At 44.4% G+C, this 21472-nt stretch overlaps 1 protein-coding gene across 5 annotated transcripts in view; it reads right to left on the bottom strand.

Moving 5' to 3' along the window:
* Positions 1 to 1725: 1725 nt before the first annotated feature.
* MAP4K3 (mitogen-activated protein kinase kinase kinase kinase 3) overlaps positions 1726 to 21472 on the bottom strand; it is a 56965-nt gene continuing 37218 nt past the window's right edge. For 4 of the 5 annotated variants that reach the window (XM_066177641.1, XM_066177643.1, XM_066177644.1 and 1 more), the window contains 16 exons: positions 20694 to 20736; positions 20323 to 20485; positions 19259 to 19368; positions 18362 to 18403; positions 18045 to 18129; positions 17103 to 17182; positions 15248 to 15308; positions 15045 to 15162; positions 13195 to 13253; positions 12340 to 12443; positions 11412 to 11583; positions 9288 to 9356; positions 9087 to 9179; positions 7577 to 7647; positions 5280 to 5335; positions 1726 to 3215 (listed from right to left, as the gene is read on the bottom strand). In XM_066177641.1, the coding sequence (XP_066033738.1) occupies positions 3128 to 3215; positions 5280 to 5335; positions 7577 to 7647; positions 9087 to 9179; positions 9288 to 9356; positions 11412 to 11583; positions 12340 to 12443; positions 13195 to 13253; positions 15045 to 15162; positions 15248 to 15308; positions 17103 to 17182; positions 18045 to 18129; positions 18362 to 18403; positions 19259 to 19368; positions 20323 to 20485; positions 20694 to 20736 (1414 nt within the window). In that variant the 3' untranslated portion in view covers positions 1726 to 3127. The remainder of the gene's footprint in view (positions 3216 to 5279; positions 5336 to 7576; positions 7648 to 9086; positions 9180 to 9287; positions 9357 to 11411; positions 11584 to 12339; positions 12444 to 13194; positions 13254 to 15044; positions 15163 to 15247; positions 15309 to 17102; positions 17183 to 18044; positions 18130 to 18361; positions 18404 to 19258; positions 19369 to 20322; positions 20486 to 20693; positions 20737 to 21472) is intronic. The other variant, XM_066177642.1, reaches the window with a different exon arrangement.

Below are 21472 nucleotides of genomic sequence, written 5' to 3'. Positions count from 1 at the left end.
GACACACCGGGACGGATCCGTGTGGGACACGAGGGACGGATCCGTGAGGGACACGAGGGACGGATCCGTGAGGGACACGAGGGACGGATCCGTGTGGGGCACGAGGGACGGATCCGTGAGGGACACGAGGGACGGATCCGTGTGGGACACACCGGGACGGATCCGTGTGGGACACACCGGGACGGATCCGTGAGGGACACGAGGGACGGATCCGTGAGGGACACGAGGGACGGATCCGTGTGGGACACGAGGGACGGATCCGTGTGGGACACACCGGGACGGATCCGTGAGGGACACGAGGGACGGATCCGTGTGGGACACACCGGGACGGATCCGTGAGGGAAGCACCGGGACGGATCCGTGTGGGACACGAGGGACGGACCCGTGAGGGACACACCGGGACGGATCCGTGAGGGACACGAGGGACGGATCCGTGTGGGACACGAGGGACGGATCCGTGAGGGACACGAGGGACGGATCCGTGTGGGACACACCGGGACGGATCCGTGAGGGACACGAGGGACGGATCCGTGTGGGGCACGAGGGACGGATCCGTGTGGGGCACGAGGGACGGATCCGTGTGGGACACGAGGGACGGATCCGTGAGGGACGCGAGGGACGGATCCGTGTGGGGCACGAGAGACGGATCCGTGTGGGGCACGAGGGACGGATCCGTGTGGGACACGAGGGACGGATCCGTGTGGGACACGAGGGACGGATCCGTGAGGGACACGAGGGACGGATCCGTGAGGGACACGAGGGACGGATCCGTGAGGGACACACCGGGACGGATCCGTGGGGGACACGAGGGACGGATCCGTGAGGGACACACCGGGACGGATCCGTGTGGGACACGAGGGACGGATCCGTGTGGGACACGAGGGACGGATCCGTGTGGGACGCACCGGGACGGATCCGTGTGGGACACGAGGGACGGATCCGTGTGGGACACACCGGGACGGATCCGTGTGGGACACGAGGGACGGATCCGTGTGGGACACGAGGGACGGATCCGTGAGGGACACGAGGGACGGATCCGTGAGGGACACGAGGGACGGATCCGTGTGGGGCACGAGGGACGGATCCGTGAGGGACACGAGGGACGGATCCGTGTGGGACACGAGGGACGGATCCGTGAGGGACACGAGGGACGGATCCGTGAGGGACACGAGGGACGGATCCGTGAGGGACACGAGGGACGGATCCGTGCGGGACACACCGGGACGGATCCGTGTGGGACACGAGGGCGTGGGTGGGCCCAAGGCGACCTCTGGGTTCAGCAGGCGCCCGCCCCGTGTCGCGGGCTGCGGTGTCAGCAGAGCAGGCAAGCAGGTCGCGAGGAGGGAAAAGTTGTTTTGTGGCACAAACCCCAACTCCTGCCCCAGGACAATCCCTGAGAAAAGCAGGAGCCCTTCCCTTGTTACCTGGGGCAGCAGGGAGAGGCAAAGCCGTCCCGCTGCCACCACAGACGGCAGCCTTGCCTGCCCTAGCACAGGGCTCCCTTCTCCACACGCCTCTCATGTTCATTTCTGGCCCTTCCACCCTTTTTCCGTCAGCAGAGGTGGGGAAGCAGGAGACGGAGGGGAGAAAGCCCGGCAGGTGCAACGTGGCAAGACTTAGCTCAAATCCCCGCATCCAGTGCCCCAAGGCCAGGAGGGGTTCGGTGCCAACCCAAACTGAGTGCAGCTCCAGCAACCTCTGTTCACACACTCCGAGACTTCCGTGTTTGGCACAACCATTTAATAGCAGAATCGAAACCTCAGTATGTTCCATTTTATCTTATGTGGAAAATCAGTGCAGGTGATAATCTAATTGTACAACAACATGTTAAAAAAATTTATTTTACATTATATACATTAGGGAACATGTTTCAAAGCATTACCCATCACAACAATAACGCAGGCCATAAATCACTTTTAATTTAGTTTGGTTTTAGTGTACAGTATCACAATAAAATATAAAGAACATATACAAAAAAAAAAAAAAAAGGAGTCACATGTGTGCATTTTGCTTAAAACTTGGCATTTACACACTCCATTGGAAAGTAGCAATCGAAACCACTTCTGATCCAAACTAAGTTCCCGTGATGCGTAGTAACCACTGTATTGTTTCCATGAGGTAGTAACTAAATTTTGGCCATGTGTTAACATCCTAAAATCAAGAGAAGTGTGAAAATGGTTATAAGGCCAAAAATAAAAAACCAAAAAATAGAAGTCAAAATGGCAACATCTCTGAGCCATTTCCACAGTGTGGAATGTTGCTCCTTTTCATCGTGATATGAAGCTATTGAGTAAGACAAACAGTACTGACTACTTTTTTTCTCATTGCATACACTAATAGTTCAAACACCTATTGCAGAATTACAGCCAGGTACCACTAGTCTGGGACTGACACCCATCCATAAGGTATTGTTTTCAAGCATAGAGAAGTAATCGTAAGGAAAGTTTTAATTAAATATAAAAATACAGGTGTTTAACTGGTTTGTTTCACAAAGGAATCTACCCAAATAAACGAAATAAAGGAACTTTGAAGCCCAAGTCATATCCACAAAGTCACAGCTTACCTGTGTGACTAAATACATCACATCTCAATACATTGTGCAAACATGAACACCAGTGTGTTGTGTTGAAATTAAAACAAGATTGTAATCTGATTACAGCCTTGGTTACAATTTCTAAAAGTTAATATTTATTTGTATTAGTAAATTACATATAATAAAATACAATAGTGTTGCTAAACGTACTGTATTTGTTGCTAGAACCCCACTTTATAATAAACACATGAGACGTCCTTATAATAGTACCCCGATTTAATTTTTGCATCCTCAGTGACTTTTACATCTGTACAGGTAAGACACTTGTACTCAACAGGAGGACCTCTATCTACAGAAAGTCAGTGTAGGGCTTCGGCAACAAGTTGCACTGAAGAAAACACTGCGTATGTACAAAGATTACATAACAGTAACTTAAGCACTTCCGTGGTATTGCAATGCTTCTGCGTCCATGCCACAGACAACTCCCGTCTTCCTCTCACGCCACAATAAATTATGAAGTAACTCGAGTGGGGTCACTGCAGCTTTTGTGCAATTGCAGCAGGAGTGTTGTCCTCACAGGGAGCTGCCCCGCTGTCAGTAGCTGTTCTCGTGCCCTGCCAGGATGTACAGGTTGCTGTTGGCTGTCGGGTTGTCCGTCGGCCTGCTCTCCAGCACCACCACCCTGCAGGGTAAATCAAACAGCCACACTGTCAAGGGATCCTTCCGTTAAAAACAGCCCTGGGGACAGTTAAAGATTCCTTTCTAGGACCCGTCTGACTCGTCACGTCTCTGGCCCTGGCTGCCTTTAGTCCAGAAGCCCCTCAAACCAAAGCCAACCTCAGGGCAAGCTCAGAGTCTTGTCCAGACTCTCCCCCAGCCTCCCTGGGCTCCTGCTACAGTGCTGAACCATCCTCACAATCACGTGTACGCCTTTATCCCACTGGGAATTCCCTTGCTGCAACGTATCCCTGCTGCCTCTCATCCTTCCAGTGAGGGCTTCTGAAACGTGTCCATCGCTCCCCTACTGGGCCTGAGCTTTCCTGGAGCTCTGCAAAGCAAACCCCTTCATCAGGCTCCAGCTCCGAGAGCTCTTCCTCTGCCCCCTGCCACAGGAATGACAGGTGAACAAAGCTGATCCTTCTGGGAGCGCGTCCACTTAATCCCTGAGCCCATGGAACTTAATCCACGGAAACTTCCTCCAGCTCTGAGAGTCCCACAGCCAAAAATCTGCAGGCCAAGAGAATCCTCAAGGAAAGGACTGCTGTGTGAAGAGTCTTTTCCTTTTTCCTGCCAGCCACTTTTGGCCAGCACTGGACACAAGAGACTGGGTGACACGGGCCTGCAACTGCAAAGATCATAAGGGATGACCTAGATCAGACCTTTCTCTTCAAAGGAGAGAAATCAGCCATCACAATTTTGTTTCACAAACTATTTAATTTTTTTTCATCAGGCAAGAACTGCTAAAAGTGCTGAACAGACCAGGATTGCTCATGCTTGACTTCTCCTCCACAAGCATCCTGAAGTGAAGGCAGACGGTGGAAACTCAAACCCATCTCTCGTGCATTCAGACAGGAAAGTTATGGCTTGAAAGACCTGACCTCTACTCAATGTGCTCCCTAAAGGGAGCCACGCCAGCTCGTGCCATGAGGAAATTCCCTGCTCAGGAGGAGAAAGCAGCACGAGCTCTCATTAGACTGACACCGGGCTTTTTGCTTCCCAGAACAGCAGCTCCTGTGAACTGCCTGCGAAAGGACTTGGTACTGGGAAAAGGCTTCACAGCTCAGGCACAGAACAGGACAGAGCTGCAAGGAAAAGGGCATGTAAAGAAATTGGAATGAATGTTCATTGCCGTGCAAACTCTTTAAACGTTGTCTTAGACTTGAGAACCTATCAAAGCAAGCCAGAAATAGACGGGCCATGTTTGGGGAAGAGGACACTCCTACAAGGCAATTATTTGCAGTGTCATTCTAAGATGCCACATGGGTTTACTGCCAGCAGCGGAAGACAGAGGCAATTCTCAGAAGAAAAGTTAAAGCCTGTCTTTGCAGCTCTTGTGAACTCTTTACTGGAGAAACTGTCACATCAGCACGCGCCCCCCTCAAGACAGAACAGCCGCTGCTCCTGTGGCTCTTACAGAAGTACAAAGTTCAGGACCAGGGCAGAGAGAGTTGAGGAAGTCGGTGACACTCCTGAAACGGCAGCTGGCTCACACACAGCGTGCTCCTGTCCCAAAAGCAGATGCCAAACAACAGCTACACTGGCAGCTGTCAGAGCTCCTACAAGACCTGAGCTATCATGCTGGGAGAACAACTGGCAGATTTCTTTTCTGGGGGTGAAAGTGAGATATTTACATTTTTAAAGTATTTTTTGCATCTATCTCCAGAAGCAGATCTTGATGGGCTACTGCAGCAGAGCAGCTGAAAGTAAAGATTTCACCAAATTAAACAAAAGAATTACAATACAAAAAGGGAAACACTCCTGGAGACCGTGAGTGCAGCCAAGGAAGAGCTTCTTGTGTGGCTGAGTACTTCTGGAAGGCCACAGACACTTTTAGAAGATTATTTTATTTTGAATTTAAGAAAGTGAAAAGTAAAAGTGAAGGATGGGAAGACAGACATGAACACAAAGGAATGTCTAAGATGCCTAAAAAGGAATTTTCAAGAGACATGCAAAAAGAACTTTTACAAGGCAGAGGAACACACATTATTCCTTTATTTCCGTATGCCCTGTTTACTCCTCACCTTACCTGTCAGATCCCAGAAGCCTGAATATCCTTGTATTATCAGAAATTTCTTGCGTGATCTAGATAATAAAAATAAATATTTACACGTTAAGAGCACAAGGGTTTTCGTTTTGTTTTTAGCATCAGTCAAGATAAAAGAACTGACTGTGACTGATGTTACCAACTGCCAGTTAAAACCCAACAGAGATTATAACGCAACAGTCACTTTTAACTAAGATATTAAAGTTTTCTCTAGTTCCTCCCTCATCACAGGAATTCCTCTGGGAGCAACTGCCACCACAACAGCAGGGCTCAGCTTGGTACTTGAGCGAGCAGTGCAATTCTCTTTACAGCCCTGCCTGAAAGGGACAGGGCGCCATTAGTGGAACTCCAGGGCGGATATCCAAAAACGGCTCAGGCAAATCACACATAAAACACATTTTGCTGAAATGCTGCATTATAGCAAGGGTGCACTAAATTCATACTCTGAAAACCTTGGCAGAGAAACATGATCTAATCTGTGGTGCTTGTGTCCGTTGCCAAAAGAAAACGCCACCCTTTGAATTTCAGATCTGTGTGTCGTGTTTGGTGGATTGTACCTGTGCGATGCATCTCTATGATCATGTGAGTGTCAAAGCACCCAGAAAATCACCATGTCCAAGTCAACCAGAGCCCAGTGCACACTCCAAAGGGCATACAGCCACTCTGTGAACAGGCAGCACTGTTCACACAGCTCCTCTTCTACACAGCTGAATTTCCCACTCCCGGGCAAAGGAGACGTTCTCGCCTCCTTCCCAGATCCCAGTAATGGTGCCTGACTTGGTGAACTCACTTCTGCTGCAGAGAACTTGCAAGAGAATTTTAATTCACACTAATGAAATACTTCACTGTTAGAAGAAAATTAATTTCTGCTTTCTGTGAGGCCAAGGCTGTACAATCTTTGCCCAAATTTTGAGCTTCTGGTGTCAGAATTCACAGTTCCCTCTTTCATTTTTCACACTCGATCAAACCACTGTGGAAGGCCACAGTTGTGCAAGGAAATAACTCTGCAAGCAGCTCAAGTCATCCTCAATTAGGCCAACTGTATTAGAACAGGGAATCTGAACTAATAACGTCTTCAAAGAAAAAAACGCTGCAAGTTAAGTCAGTCAGCTTTTTGTCCCGTGCAAGAACTTCCACAGAGTCTAAAATTCCCCAAAAGTAACAAACACCGTCAAGTCCTGAGCCTGGCACTGAAGGCTTTTCATATTACAGCAGGAAACTGGTTTCTTTCTTTTAACAGCTGCAGCTAGTGGGGCAGCCAGGGGAGAGAAGGAATTTGAAAAGGCCCCAAAGCTTCCCCTAGACGTGTTCCACAGAGAAAAAGTTTCAGGTGGCTTGCTCTCTGTCAACAGCCCAGTTCTGCTTTCAGTTCTTCATTTAGGTTCTGCCTTTGGCTTGGCAGCCACCAAGCAAGCCAGAGTTCCTGATGCGTCATGAACTACAAACTGCCTGGCTGCCGTGGTGCTCCCAGCTGAGCAGAGGCTCGGAGGAGCCACGGGCAGGGCAAGGCACAAAAGCCACAAGGAACGTCCGCACCTTGGAAATAGGCAGCAGTCTGACTCCAGCCAAATTAAAGGATCCATTGAATTCCTACAGAGCTCAGCATTTCCACTGAGAGGTACACAAGGTTTGCAGCGAGGGAGAAAATAAACCTATTTGAGAAGGTAGTTATAATGGCTTAATTCCATCTAAAAATTGCATCAAATGCGCTGAAAAAGGGACTACAAGGACATTTTAGGCAAAAAACCCCAACAAACCATGTTTAGGTCAATCTGGTATTTTCCTACTGAAGATGAAAAAGTATTTTTTGTGAAAGGTGGGCAATTCTCCAAGTATTTGTTAGCCAGGAGAACATGGAAGAGACTAAAAAACATCAGGCCACTCATCTGACACTGACAAAAAGCTGAAGTTCAGCAGTGGAACCACTGGAAAAGCCCAAATTTTCACAGCCAGATGTGATAGGCTCAGGAACTGACAGTGGTCTTCAAAGGAGTTTAAGGTGAAGATTAATATCACCAAGAATCAGGCTTGGGTATTTTCTGTGGCATCCTGGCCCGGTCTCTTGTTTCTGCTTGGCTTGTTAGGTGTGAGGGATTCTTGTACAGCTCCACCAGTGCTTTAGAGCTCATGAATCAAGCTTAGAACGAGACTCCAGCCTCTGGGTCTAACCTAGGCAGTCACTGAAACGTTTCACTCGTTTCCAGACAACAGCACTGTGCGTTTCTCCTCCCCGTGGCTGACATCAGAAGGCAGAGTTTGAAGCAAAAGGCAGCACTCACCTCATTTGATCTGAAGCTCCTTCCTTGCATGCCGTGTTTCCAGAATGCTAACACACTGTCTTGTAGACAGACTGCCAAGAAAGAACACCGCAATCAGTTTTGGGGCAGAAACCCAACTCGTGCTTTCAAGGCCAAAAGCACAAGGCTCTGGTTCTGACATCTGTCCCCGTACGTTCCGTTGTATGCCATCCTCCCACTCAGAGTGCAGAATGTCTCCCAGGACTCACTGAACCCGCCCCAAAGGTAGCTGCATTTATACATTTATTTATTTCACAAGCAGGGTTTAGAAACATTTCCACCTAACCAGAACAGGTTCGAAATGTCTGGTTCTAAATGTGTCATTTTCTTTGGACAGGAAACCCCTTTAATACTCGCAGACATTATCTATGGAATTTTAACAGAAAAGTTCCAGGAGTGTCTCTGGAGACACTCTCAGGACAGTACAGGCCTCTGGGAGCTCGTTTGTGACAAGCAGGGTGAGGACTACAGTACCTGCAGAGGTCCCACAGTGAGAAGCTTCAAGTACATTGAATCATTCCTAACTACCAAGAGCCACAAATGCAATATTTTCAGTGGCAACGTTTTCTTGTCCTCTTCTCTGTGGGAGGTTATCTTTGGAGGACCTGAAACCTTAAAGCTTCTCCTCAGAAATAAACTCCCTGCGACTCCTGAGGATTTTAGAAGCCGCTGTTCCTCCTCTTCTGGTGCTACCCTTCATCTGTGCACACATGCCTCCTTACCCCTCTTTCAATAGCAGGTGCTGCAATCCAGGTATGGAACCACTGGAGAACTGCCAAAATAATCTATTCTTTCACAAATCTAATTCACTCAAATTCTACACACGGAAACAAAATGTATGCAACCTGTGACGTATGTCGTAATTTAGTCTTTGAGCTGCTTTGTAAGAATGGACTGGCCAAACACAGAGGCTACAAGTCTCCATCACACTCCCAAGACATTTAGCTTTATCTAAGGAGACTCCAGGATTACTACTCCATTCCAGCCACTGAACCTTTCACTGAGTCTTCTCACACAAAGGGAACTGAGTGAGGTAAGACTAGACAGGCAGCATACCTAATTCCCTACTGGAACACTGCACAAGTCAACCGCAGATGATCTCAAGTTGGAAAGGACCCATAAGGATCACTCAGAGCATGGTGCAGATGCTGCATGAGCTCTACCAGGCTTGGTCCTGCAACCACTTCTCCGGGGAGCTCAGTCTAGTGATCCCTCACCCTGAGGGAAATGCACTTTCCTAACACCCAACCTGAATTTTTCCACATGCAACTTCAGAGAATTCCCATCACCGCTGGTCCTCCTGTTTGGCTGCCAGAGCACAGACTCAGCCCTGCTATCAATCCCAACCCCAGCTCTCTTTCTGCAGAGCTGGGACTACCTCACCCCAGCTGCAGAATCCACCACCCGCTCCTGTTCAATCCCCTCCAGATGGCGACTGCCCAACCCTGCGACCTGCAGGGACATTCCAGAGCAATGAAGAAGGCCAGCTTACCTATGGATTCAATCTGGAAGTCGAAGGTGAGCTCCGACGACAGCTTGCGGCTGGACTTTAACCTGCCTTGCAGATTCACTATTTTTATGCAGCCTAGACAATCAATAAGGATATGTTAACCATGGATTATAGACCCCAGTCTGAAGCCAGACAGTATGCATGTACGTGCACACACAGAGATTGAGCTGATATTAAACTTACAATCCAGACACACCAGGATGGTGTCTCTCTCCAGCTGCGTCACATGGACAACACTCGTCTCTGTAGTGTCTATAAAAAAGTGACAGTGTTAGCTCAGAACATAAATCAGCAGGAAATTTGAAATAGCGCTTCTAGAGATGGAGACGTTTTGATGGGTTAGTGTGTTTTATCTACCTAAAATCATCATCTTACCAGTGCCATCACTCTTCCCTTAGAGAGGCACATCCACTTATCCAGCATGTTGGCTGTGACAGGAAAACTGAAGCTATAATATTAAAGTATGGACTCAACTCCGCCTTTTCTGAGCCGGGTCACAAAAGCAAACCGACAGGTACATTGTTCTCCATTAATTCTCTGTTGGTGCAATTGAATTTACTGCTGCAAAAAGGCAGATATATGTGACTGTCCGCACTGTGCTGTTCCACTGCACTTCTCTTCTGTCTTTATTTCTAAATCCTGACAGGGACTTATATACTATTACTTAATTCTTGCTGCTATTTGCAGACGTCCCATCCCCAGATGTTCCAAAAATAGGGGCTTATTTCCTTCTCCAAACCCTCAAAAGGAGGGCTATTTTCTCCTCTTCTGAGCCACAGCTGCAGCAGTCTCCATCACAGCAAATGGGAATTTGACCCACAAGGGATTAGTGGACACGCCAGTTCAAAAGAGAAGCGTAGTTGTGGTCCATTTGCTTGTTAACAATAAAGTTACACACAAAGCAGCTCTTACTGATTCAACATTACTGCCAGGTTCTATAGGCATTTTTCATTTAGCAAAAGGGAACTCAGTAAATCCACTGGACATGAGAAATTAGAGCACATTACTTAGAACATAAAAGCAGCCTCCTGGTTAAAATGATAAAAAATAAAAATCAGTTTGCATCATTGCTCTCCTGCCAGCAGGGGACAGGAATAAGCTGATACAACAAAAGGGCTTAAATTTGGGCTACACAAATAGGAGAAAACAACAACACAGACACAACACCAGAACGCAGAAGCAATTCAAAGAAATTAACAAAGTGTGGAAGGCACAATGCAAAAGAAAAAAAAAAACCAACCCAGAGAAGGGATTAGTACTTTCATATTTATGCACCAGAGCAGACAACACTGAGAGAAATGACAACAGGACATTTCTCTTCAGCGTGCTGCTTTTATGGGCTGTGCTGTGAAGTCACACAGTTACAGGAAGGAATGAAAATAAAATGCACTGTCTGAGGTACCAAAGTGTGTTCATCATCGGCCATCCACTGCCCACTTTGGGTACTGTGCTTCGAACTGTACCAAAACCTGACGCACTTTTCAGCAGCAGGAAGGTCAGTGGGCATCCTCCCGGTGGAAACTGTTATTCTAAGTGAAGTCACAGTACACACTCATCTGGACTCGTGCACAGGTGTATGCCAGCACAGAGATATGGATAAATTCATCATGAATCAACAAGGGGTCCGTGACAGGCAAACCCAGAGCTATTTACAGCTTCTCAACCTGCAAGCTACGAGTGGACATGGTTCCCTACTGCATCCAGGTTCGGGGGGCAAACTGCCAACTCTGAGTACTTCCCAGCACACTTCCTTGAGAGAATTCAGGTGGTGGCTGCCTCACTCCTGCTGCCCACACTGGGGATGGACAGGCACCGGTTTCCTGCTCCCAGTGGTCCTAATCTCTGCTTTCCTTCAACACCAGAAGGATGCTCTGTCTCAGCAGGAGGCTGACAGCACCATTTCTAACCATTGCAGGAGAGTCAAACTACATCTTCCAGAGATGTCAAAAGGAATTGCTCAGAATGAAATTTTACTAGAACCTATTCAATAAACAGAAGTCATGGTGCTAGGGTAGAGCACAAAACAGGACAGGGGGTAATCAAGGGCTGCCTAATTTATGGAAATGCAAGAAACCATAACTGCACCCTCTGCTATACCAAAAGTCTCAAGGAATCCAATCAGTTCAACAAGGAGAAGCATTAAAAAAAAAGGACACGTGCAAGCAGGTCCAACCAGACACCCCTTCAAGCAGAGAACTTACAATTAGCCTTAATGGTTCAAGCCTTTGCTTCCTCAGAGAAGCCTACCTTTCAGGATAATAGAAGAGCAAAGAACAGTTTGGAATGCAATGACAACAGCACACAAACCTGTTTCTGTAAACCACGAAGAGGTAGAATTTGGGTTGACAGTCTCAAACTTCACCACCTGGTTGAAGTCTCTTCCTCTACTGACACCAACACAAACTAAAGGGAATTCCTGCTCGGGGACTACCAGCATTTCAAACAATCTCAGTGGACAAGGTACAGGAAAATCTATGTGCTGGATGAATAAGCAAAAATAGACGTTAGAAGGGAAACAAATGTAGTCTGAGTTAGCTGAACATCTACAATCTATTGGATATTCAAAGTGCACAGTAAATTTTATGACATACTTTGTAACATCAGGTTTACTTCTCCAGATGACAGGAATTGATAAATACAAAAGGCCTGAGTTAAGAAGCCTGGAGCACCTCATGCCAGTTCAGTTAAAATAAACCAGCATGTGTTTTATCCTGTGTGCTCTTTGCAGCTGCCCGCAGACAACAGGAGTGCTCGTCACTGCTCTCCCTGAGCCTCTAAGCCTTCTCTTCCAGGCTGATGGAGTTAGAGCAGCTGCCTTTTTATCACCATGAGCCCACCCTGGCTCTGTCTCTTCAGGTGATGTCAGATGGGGAGATAACCAGCATTTCTGGGCACCTCAGTGTCAAAAACCATGGAATAAATGGTGACCTTCTCTCTATGGGAGCAAGAGCGCTGTTAACCCACGTCTCAGCCTGCCAGCCTCAGTTTTCCTTTGTGCAACTGAAGGGCAATGTTGAGGGAGAAAAGGGCTTGCTTCTCTAACTGAAGTGCATCCCCAAAACACGAACATTTATTTTGCATCAGTTAATACACGATACATTTAAACAGTCATTTTCAATATCACGTAACAGAAACCAAGAGAAAAGTCTAATAAATCAGGAAATGGCTAATACTTATTCCTAACAAGCCACCACAAGACAACTAGAAGCCAACATGAGAGTAATTGTGATTTTACCTTGATTAACATAAACTTCTGCATTGGTTCAACCCACTCTAACAAAACAATGCTAGACTGTAGTGCTCCACAAAGGTACTTGTGGCCTGTGTAGGGATTTCTCACTGCCAAGAAAGGGTAGAGAATATCAGTGTACTAAGCACACACCAATTATAAACAACGTAAGAGTCCATTCACTTCTGGAAAACACCCACCACCCCCACTATAATCTTTTATATATTGAAAAACCAGCTGACTGCATACACATTTGGAGTGTCTTGGGTCTAATGTGTTGGTTTGCCTAAGCTGTCTCAAAATCACCACAGGCAAGGTGTTAAAGAGTGGCTTTTTCTACAACACAGTCACCCAGCAGGCAATGAACCAGCTCAGCTGCCCTTCCAGCACTGCCACAGTCTGAAATCCAGGAGCTCTGTAATTCTGCTGAACACTTCAGATCATCAGGAAATCCAGTTGAAACTGAAGAACAATGGAAGAGCAGGAAGTGCTGCTCTTCCATTGTCAGAACTCAATTAAAAACTGGCAGAGAACAAGTTGCAAAATCAGGCCCTGTGAAGTTTCACAACTTCAATTCTACAATACTGACAGAATTTCACTCCTTAAGCACTGAATTTTGAGGTTTGACATCATTCTGCTTCTCTGCATTTCTTGTAAATTGTCTTTAAAAACAAAGAGCTAAACAGGAAAGTTTTCACTGCGTAAACCCAAGGACTTGCCTGGATGAGCTCACCATCTGCACAGCTTCATAATAATGACAAGAGTCTCCTCTCCCTTCACCTCCTAAACCTGACTCAGTAATCCTAATATTGCCACCATTTGTGCTGCCCCTTCACACTTATTCTCCAGACCTTTACTTACCAACACAACACTTTTGACACCATTTAGTGTCAGGAATTTTCGTGGATACTGCAAACTTCCTACAAAAGAGAAACACAAAATTATTGATCCATGAAAACAACTGGAGTGAATTCTCTTTTCAGACAGTCATTTATAGAAAGTACAAGTTTATGTATTTCTCGTGAAATCATGGGAACAATAATGTGAGAATTTATCAGATAAGCCAAAATGTTATTTGCTGGGAACAGGACTCGGAGTTTCTACAGGGATTAGAAGACAACAGGAACTATTGAGACTAGCCACAGTACTCTTAATAAAAATAACTCATTTGGTGCTGAAGAAAAGATGGGAATAAATAAATTGACAGACAGATGCTGCACTCAAAGCTATGAATTGGGAAAACAGCTGTGTAACATTTCAAATGGAACTGTCCAGAAGTGACTGGAGAGCACGAAAACTGAGTACTAGCCACAAATTTTCACCAGAACAAGGCATGGAAGGTTTGAAAGGAGCTGCTCAAGGACACCCCAGGGAAAGAAGCTGGAAAGGAGACTTATCACAGGCATTTTCTGCTACTGAATGTCTGCCTACCAAGTATCATAAACTGAGGTTAGAACATTTTGCAAATGAATATACACACCTCACAAATGACTTCAAATCCAGTTTTGCTTTGCCTTCTCTCTACCAAAACCTCTGCTTTTACCATTCTGCATGTAGCACTCATCATCACAGTACCCAGGAATTTGTTTAAGAATACACTTTATGGTCTGGTAGGGAAAAAAAATTACATTCTCCTACATACTTCAAATGTCTGTCTTTTCCCTGGCTGAATGTGACTACCCTGACACCCTACAACCAGAGGTAAAGCAGGAAAACAGATTATCTAAATTAATCTCTCCTGCCTTTGAATGACTGGCTTGGCACTCACATTCAGGTTGTGCTGCATTTTTCTTGGGAAGTGACATGACAGGACAAGAAATTTTCTGAGTCCTCTGCAACTTAGGTGAGGTACCATTCCAGGCAGAATCTAGCTGGGTTTTCCTAGCATGATCCTGATGGTAATTATGGTTATTAGTCCACTGCTGATTCAGTCCTCACCCTAAAATCACCCACCAAAGTCAAATTTGGAAGAGAGCAGTAGAACAATAGCGCAGGTACACAGAAGACAACAATTCAAAGCACAAATTATCTCCCAGTTATTTAGAATTTACCCTCTAGGAAGAACACAATTTTCAGACAAGTGCTGCACCATTGTTTGCAGGTAACTGTACAAGAAGCCTTTCCTGAACCCAAGAATTACATGTTAATAAGCTTTTAATAGAACCAAAGGCAGCAGAGAATTAAATTTTCTATCATACAGTTTCCTACCAGAAATCCTATTCTATTAGAAGAACCAGTGTCTCACGATGCACCTCAAGATTTTTTTCTGCAAACTAGATGAGTGTTACTCCCTTCTTCTGCTGGGACTTGAATGAGTTACTGCTGAGGTTTGTTTGGCAGTGCCCTGGTTCTGGCCAGGGCTGGGTTAATGTTTGCTGCAGCCAGGAGGGGCAGAGCCATAGATTTTGTTTGGCATCAAGAACAAGCAGGATTTACCACACCAGACTATACCTGAAAAGAGTTATGCCCAGAAACAAGAGGTTTCATAACCAGAAGATAAGGTGCACCAAAATCCACTTCTCTAAGCAGAGAAATTCCCATCCTGGCCCACGGAAAGGCAGGGCTCAGCCCTGTGATGAATGCCCAGAGTTACTCACTGCAATGTGTGAACAGAGCCCCCCACACCTGGTGTTCCCAGAGCTTCCCAGAGTTAAGATATTCCGAACTCCCAGAGTTAACAGATGCTGATACATCCAACGATGAGTATTTACCTGGGAAGTATTCGGTCAGGGAGTTTATGTGCTGGAATAGCAACAGGTAACTTTTGCATTTGCCTTGCATAATCAAAGAGTCCTGGCAGGTTATGGGAATAAAGCTGAGAAGCTTTACCTGGCAATTAGAAAACAAACCACACTTCAAATACGAAACCAAGTGTTTACCAGCACTACCACTGAAAGACGGCACAGTAACTTACCAGATATTGATAACAAACAATTGTTCATGACATACAACCAGGTACATCTTCGAGGAAATAGCTGGCACATGGAAGGAAAAACAAACAAGTGGCATTCAATTTGATACAGGCAAGACAATTATCAATTATATCTATATATTCTGCCATCTGCTTAGATGACAGAACAAAACTAATATTGACTTGCTTTATTGCAGTAGAAGTAAGTGTAAGCCAAGTAACATTTACCTGGATGCCAGAGTTAGTTCAGAGTAAATCTCAGGCACACACATTGTATTTAATATATGAATTAACATTTAGATAATTAGCACATTTTATACTCATGTCTTCAGGTATATTATATTCCACAGGATGTCATTATAAAGACCAATCAACCCTTTTCAAAAATATTCAGATTTTCTCCTTCAAAGAAAAGAAACTTTCAGTAAACCAAGCACAGTCAACAAACCACAGGCACTCTAAAGCCTGTGACAGTCCAAATCTCTTGAAACAATTAAAACTGGCACTTTGAAGGGATTCTTCACCTTCACCTGCATGAATACACATTTCACTTAAGTGATAAATAAGCACAACAAATGTTCAAGGCAGAGCTGTTTTTTGTCAAATTCTCTAAGTCCTAAAAAGATGGGGGTGAAAGCAACAAGACATCCCTTAAAAAACCAAAACAAACTGCAACTACTTTTTTCCCCTCTCACCTAACTTCTGGAATTTATTGGCCCAAGAAACACCTCTGGTAATGATCTACCAAACTGCTTGTATCAAAATTTAACATCAAGGCTGATTGACCTTCTGTAGGTACCTGGGCATACTGTGACTCAGTAGGTTTGGATCTGGGGATTAAAGCACAGCAGTTCTTCAAATCAGCAGGTTAACTGACCTGTCTCTCATTCCTCTTGTTCCACACATGACTGGCTGTGTTAGGCAGCATTTCTTCTGGTCTCTAAGCGCTTATTAAAACCTTTCCTTAAAGCTCACCGGGCAACACGCTACAGGATTTTCATTACAGCTCTTCTCCTTCCTTGCCAGTTCAAAACCAAACCAAAACCAAACCCCAAAGAGCACAGAAAAAACCCAAACCTTTCCTTGGTCTCCCTGGCCTACAGGAACTATGGGTTACACTGAGCTCAGCTCACGCCAGCTAGGTCTCCCTCTCAACAAAACAGACACCTCTCCAGTGTCTGACCCTGGAGGATGAAGAACCACCAGTGCCTCCAGATCACAGTGTGAAGGCTGGCCTCGCAAATGCCTCCATCCTGCCGGCAGGCACAGCTCCCCAAGGCAGGGAGAAGGCAGGAAAGGAAACGAGTCTCTTGGAGAGTAACCAAAGAGCTGGAGAACACAAAGGCCAGCAAATGGCACTTTCCCCCTCCCCAGAAACCCTTTAAAAAGTTACTTTGCAAAGACAGAACTTTAGGTGGAATTCAGGAAGCTGAGTCTCATCAGCAATCTGCTTTTCAAGACCACAAGAAGAGACTCCTGTGAATAAAGGAGTTCCTTGCAGCCCTGGAGCTGAAACACATTTGTTGCAAAGATTCTGTATTGTAATGAAGTTTTATGGAAAACAGAAATTTTCATCCAAAAATGCACTGGGGAAGTTCCACACTATTTACCCAATCATTAAAGTGCAGAGCAATGCACTATGAAGCTGAAAAGAGAGAGATGAAGATCTCCTATATAAACATGGTTCAGCCTACAAACACAAACATGACTGAAATGTATCCTCAACAGCAAATATTTAAGGTAATTCTCCGTGTAGCCAGTGCCTATGTAAATATAGCAAAAACCATTTTTACAAGGATTGTACAACATTAGCCTGAGTGGTTAAAAAAGTGATGTGTTCTTTTTAAACCAAAAATACCTGCTCCATTGATGTTTCATGAAGTTCATTGAGGTTCAGTGTGTAAATACCTTCTTCTGCTCCAAATATCAAGTACTGATCTACAAACACAAACAAGAAGAGATAGAAATCCTGATTTTAGGAAGGCTATGTACACCTTAACAAAAACAAAACAAAACAAAACAAAAACCCAAACATTTACACACATGGAAACAAACCAAACCATAACAGTTACAGTGTTTAAATGTACAGAAAACTAATCCTGGTAAGGAAGTTTTAATTTATGAATGGGGCTGTTTTAAGTCATTAGGAAAGCTCAAGGGGTTTTTTGAGTAATAATTGAAATTTTAAATAAAAGCAACTCAAGCACAAGCAGGAAATCACGTGAATACTTTCAGCATATCCTACTTAGACATTTCCATATATTCTGGAAGTATCCACTGCCTTCTCTGAGAGTACTTCCACAGCAGCATTGACTGGAACATTTTCTCAGCAGCCTGTGGGGGCCTCACTTCTTAAAAATAATCAAATCTCTGGCTTGTACACAGCCATGCAAACAAGGCAGACATCTCCTATGACATGATGTCAGCTGGTAAGGATTTACCCTTCCCTAATTCTCAAGGGAAAAAAGATATAAAGTGAATGATAAAGAAATCAGTCTCACCTAAGACCTCCAAAAGTCAGATTTTTTTTTACAAATAAAATTAGGACTGTCTTCTTTTGGACTAAAATGTTGGGAAGAGTCTTTAACTTCAATATGTAATTTATTCCTTTTAATCAAAGCAAAAAAACTTCATCCAGTATATCTCAAAAACAACACAACTTTAGACAGCAGTGGCATAATTAAAGAGTGACTCCTGCTTATATGAATACGTCTGTTTTAAAAGGAATAGTCCTGCTCATCTAAGCACTCTTGAAATTCAAGGAGAGGACAAAATGGGTAAAATACTCAACATATAGTACCTCTTGTATCTGGATTTATCCAAGATGTTGCACAATGAATTTTTAATGGACAGCCATTGAAAACCTTTGAAAAGCAAGCACCCATCTGTAGGAGTAAAAACATTAAATATATTCATTTGAAAAATTAAAATGTGACCTTCCCGAAAGGATTATTTTTACTTCAAGTAGTAACAAAAGATTGAGAGTCCTACCACTGGCTTAGCATTGCTAAGCCACATTAGATTTTTTAAGTAAAAAAACAAATATTACAAACATTTCAAAAACGTGCTCTTTCACCCTGCTCCCACCATGCATTTGTGTGACTCAGCAATACTCACATGTACTTTAGGGGTGGGAGGAAGGCCATTGCTAATTGGTTTCTAGAAAATAAAATTAAAAAGTGTGTTTACACTCACACTACACTTGAAGACATTCACTCCCTCCCCACACACAGCAGAACCACAAACACCTGGCAGGATTTTCTTTCATTAAATATGATGCCCTAATAGCTCCCCACTGAACGTTTGCAGAGCCTTGTGCAATATTTTCACACTACAATGGTGCCTGTAAGAATGTCATTTCCAGCACTAGAGAGCTGAAGCAATACTGTAACAATTGCTCAACCCTGCAGCACCCCAGCATTAAATGTTACCACTCAGTGCTACCACAAATGAGCTTCTGAACAGATCTGACAGCTGAACACACGATTTCAAATAACAAGTTCAAAGCTGTCCAGGTAATCCTACTTTCCCCAAGTATTGCCAGAATTACTTCCTTAAAATAAAACAAAGACTCATCACCACGTTTCTAGTCTATTTCCTCTTCACCTCTCACAAAAAAAATCCATTTCCAGCCTCACACTCGGAAGGAGCCCTCAAAAAGGGCAGCCCCATGTTACATTTCATCTATTCTGACCACAGCACATTCCATTCCCTCATTTCCCAGTTTGCTTCCACAGCCATTGCTCAGAACAACACAAGACATGAAGTCTCTTAGGTGTGGGAAAGAACAAGTAAATTGTAATATTTGTGATTATGTTTGTTTCAAAGGAAAATTAAACACTGAGTAACTTCAGTCTGCATCACAACTAGACAGTCAAGGAAAGTTGAGCTTTGATTCCAAGCAAACAAGATGCCATCCAGCATCATTTCCATATTAAAGAGCACGCCTGCTCCTTGCACATGCAGGACAGCCAAGGCAACTCTAAAAGGACACCCAGAAGCTGAAATACCTACCAGCATTTCCTTCTTTTCTTTCATTGAAAAGCTGGTGTCTCTAGCTTCACTCTGTTGATATGGCAGTTCCTCTCTTTCACCATTTAATTGCACAGAAGTGACTCCATTACCTAGAAAGATTCATATTTAAAACTGTGTTCCCTTACCCTCACCTCAAAGAGTAATCCAGTCTAAAAACTCTTCCAGGTGGGCCAGAATTTCCAACTAAGTCAGAACATACACTATATACAATATAGTTTAAAATACCCCAATTTATTTGTGAAGCATGAATGTTCCTACGTGTGCACACAACCAATCCCAGTCCATGACTTCTGGTAATTAATGTAACAACTCCAATATAATAACTCTAACAACTCTAACAGGAGCACAGAAAGGGATGGAGTCACAGTTAGGAGGGAAAATGAGCTGACATACCTAAAGAAATACTTGCCAATAAGACTTCAATTACTGATTCCTCAGAAACACAGCCTTGTTAGAGTGAAAACTTTACCCAGTCAACTGCAGTACTAGCTATGAGGCAAGGAAAAGCCTCAGAGAAACAGTTCAGAGACTGAGCTTGCTTAAGAGAAGCCAGCCCAAGACAACTCTGAAGGCATCAGCCTGACAAAGGCAGAAAATGAACAGTGAGCAGACAGCAAACACAATCACCTCCTATCCTCCCCACCCCAGCTCATTACCTACCAAAGCAAACTCTGAAAGCTGAACTCTGTTCTTGACAGGACAAATGACAACAGCAGCTGACACACTGAACCTGACACCTACACACACCGCTTTACCAGTCCTGATGCTCTACATCATAAGGCTGTTGCTTAGGAAAGCAGTTATGTCACCAATGGATCAGCAGGAATTGTGTCAGGGACTTTGACAGAAGGTACAATTCACCCTCTTTAGAGTTAAAGCATGCTTTCTTCATGAACTTTGGCTTTCATGCACCTTTTTACTAGTCCACCACAGAAAAATTACCTCAGTATCTTTCAAAGTGTGCACAGCTAAGAATACAGAAATCAAATCCCATTAGGTTGGTCAAGAAATACTTGTGCACTCCTTGGGGTCACTTTTATTACCTAAGGGATTAGATTTCTGTGGAGGTAACCGAGGAGGTGGTGGCCTGGGTGGAACATGAGATGTGGATTTTGCTGGACTCTCTGATGTTGGGCACCTCTTGATTGTCCCCTGATTTTCATTTTCAGAAGAGTAGCTCTCTTGAGGGATAAATATGGATTTAGGCTGCAAGAGACACAGTAATAATCAAAACATAATGAAAAAAGAACCAAAGCATCCATGCCACTTAACAATGAGGATAAAACTTCACATGCACCATTTAAGATACTCAAATTTTCACAAGAGCCACCAATACAGTAATTTAAATACTCTCCATTTATTTGTGTATTTAAAGTGCATTTTTCTCCTGAGCAACCAAATCCCCCTCACTTACCTTTGGTGGTAAAGGAGGTGGCACTTTAGGTTTCATAGTAGCACTAGAAAGAGAAGAAAACAAAGCAGAGAGAGAAAACTCAAACTGCAGTCTTCAAGAAGATACAGGGTTTGTAAAAGCCATACCAATAAATACCATTACCTTGTCAAGAGCACTATTACATCCAAGTCACTGCATCACAAATACTTTCAAACCTTCTGTTATACCTCAGATACTGTATGAAAACAAGGATCACAGGGTCCCCCAGAGAGCAGAGAGTGCCATGAACTGGTTTGCTGAAGATGCACAAGCTTGTGCAGAACAAAGCAGGGAGAAACAGAAGGGGCCTGACATTTGCTCTGTTGAGAGGAGAGACTTCAGGGTATCAGTGAGCTACAAGAGAACTAATGAAGACCATTCCTTGGAAAGTTCACGCTGATGGCTTAGAACAACCTCGCACATACAACTAAAATCCATCTGCAACGGACAGCCACCCTCACGTTTAGGTTGGTTGGTGGATTTTTGCTTGATGAGGTTTTCTTTCCACAGAAGTCTTGGGAAAGACAACTTTTTCCATGCTAGAACAGCTTGGTCCAACAGCACAAGATATTACCAGAAAACAACACAGCTGAAGCATCAGGAGCATTCTCCCTCTCCTGGTTCTGTGGTTTGAAAAACATGTGCATTAAAAAAGAAAACATTCAACTCTGAAATTCTGCATGCTTTGAAAACATCTTCCACCGTCCTGTTTCCCAATCTTTTAGGAATAGAAAATTATTTTCACTAAATAAACTAGGAAT

Source organism: Chamaea fasciata, unplaced genomic scaffold, assembly GCF_029207755.1.
Source record: "Chamaea fasciata isolate MVZ Bird 193981 ecotype frontalis unplaced genomic scaffold, bChaFas1.0.hap1 SCAF_3, whole genome shotgun sequence".
Taxonomy (NCBI): domain Eukaryota; kingdom Metazoa; phylum Chordata; class Aves; order Passeriformes; family Sylviidae; genus Chamaea; species Chamaea fasciata.
This window is presented reverse-complemented; position numbering and strand designations above follow the sequence as displayed.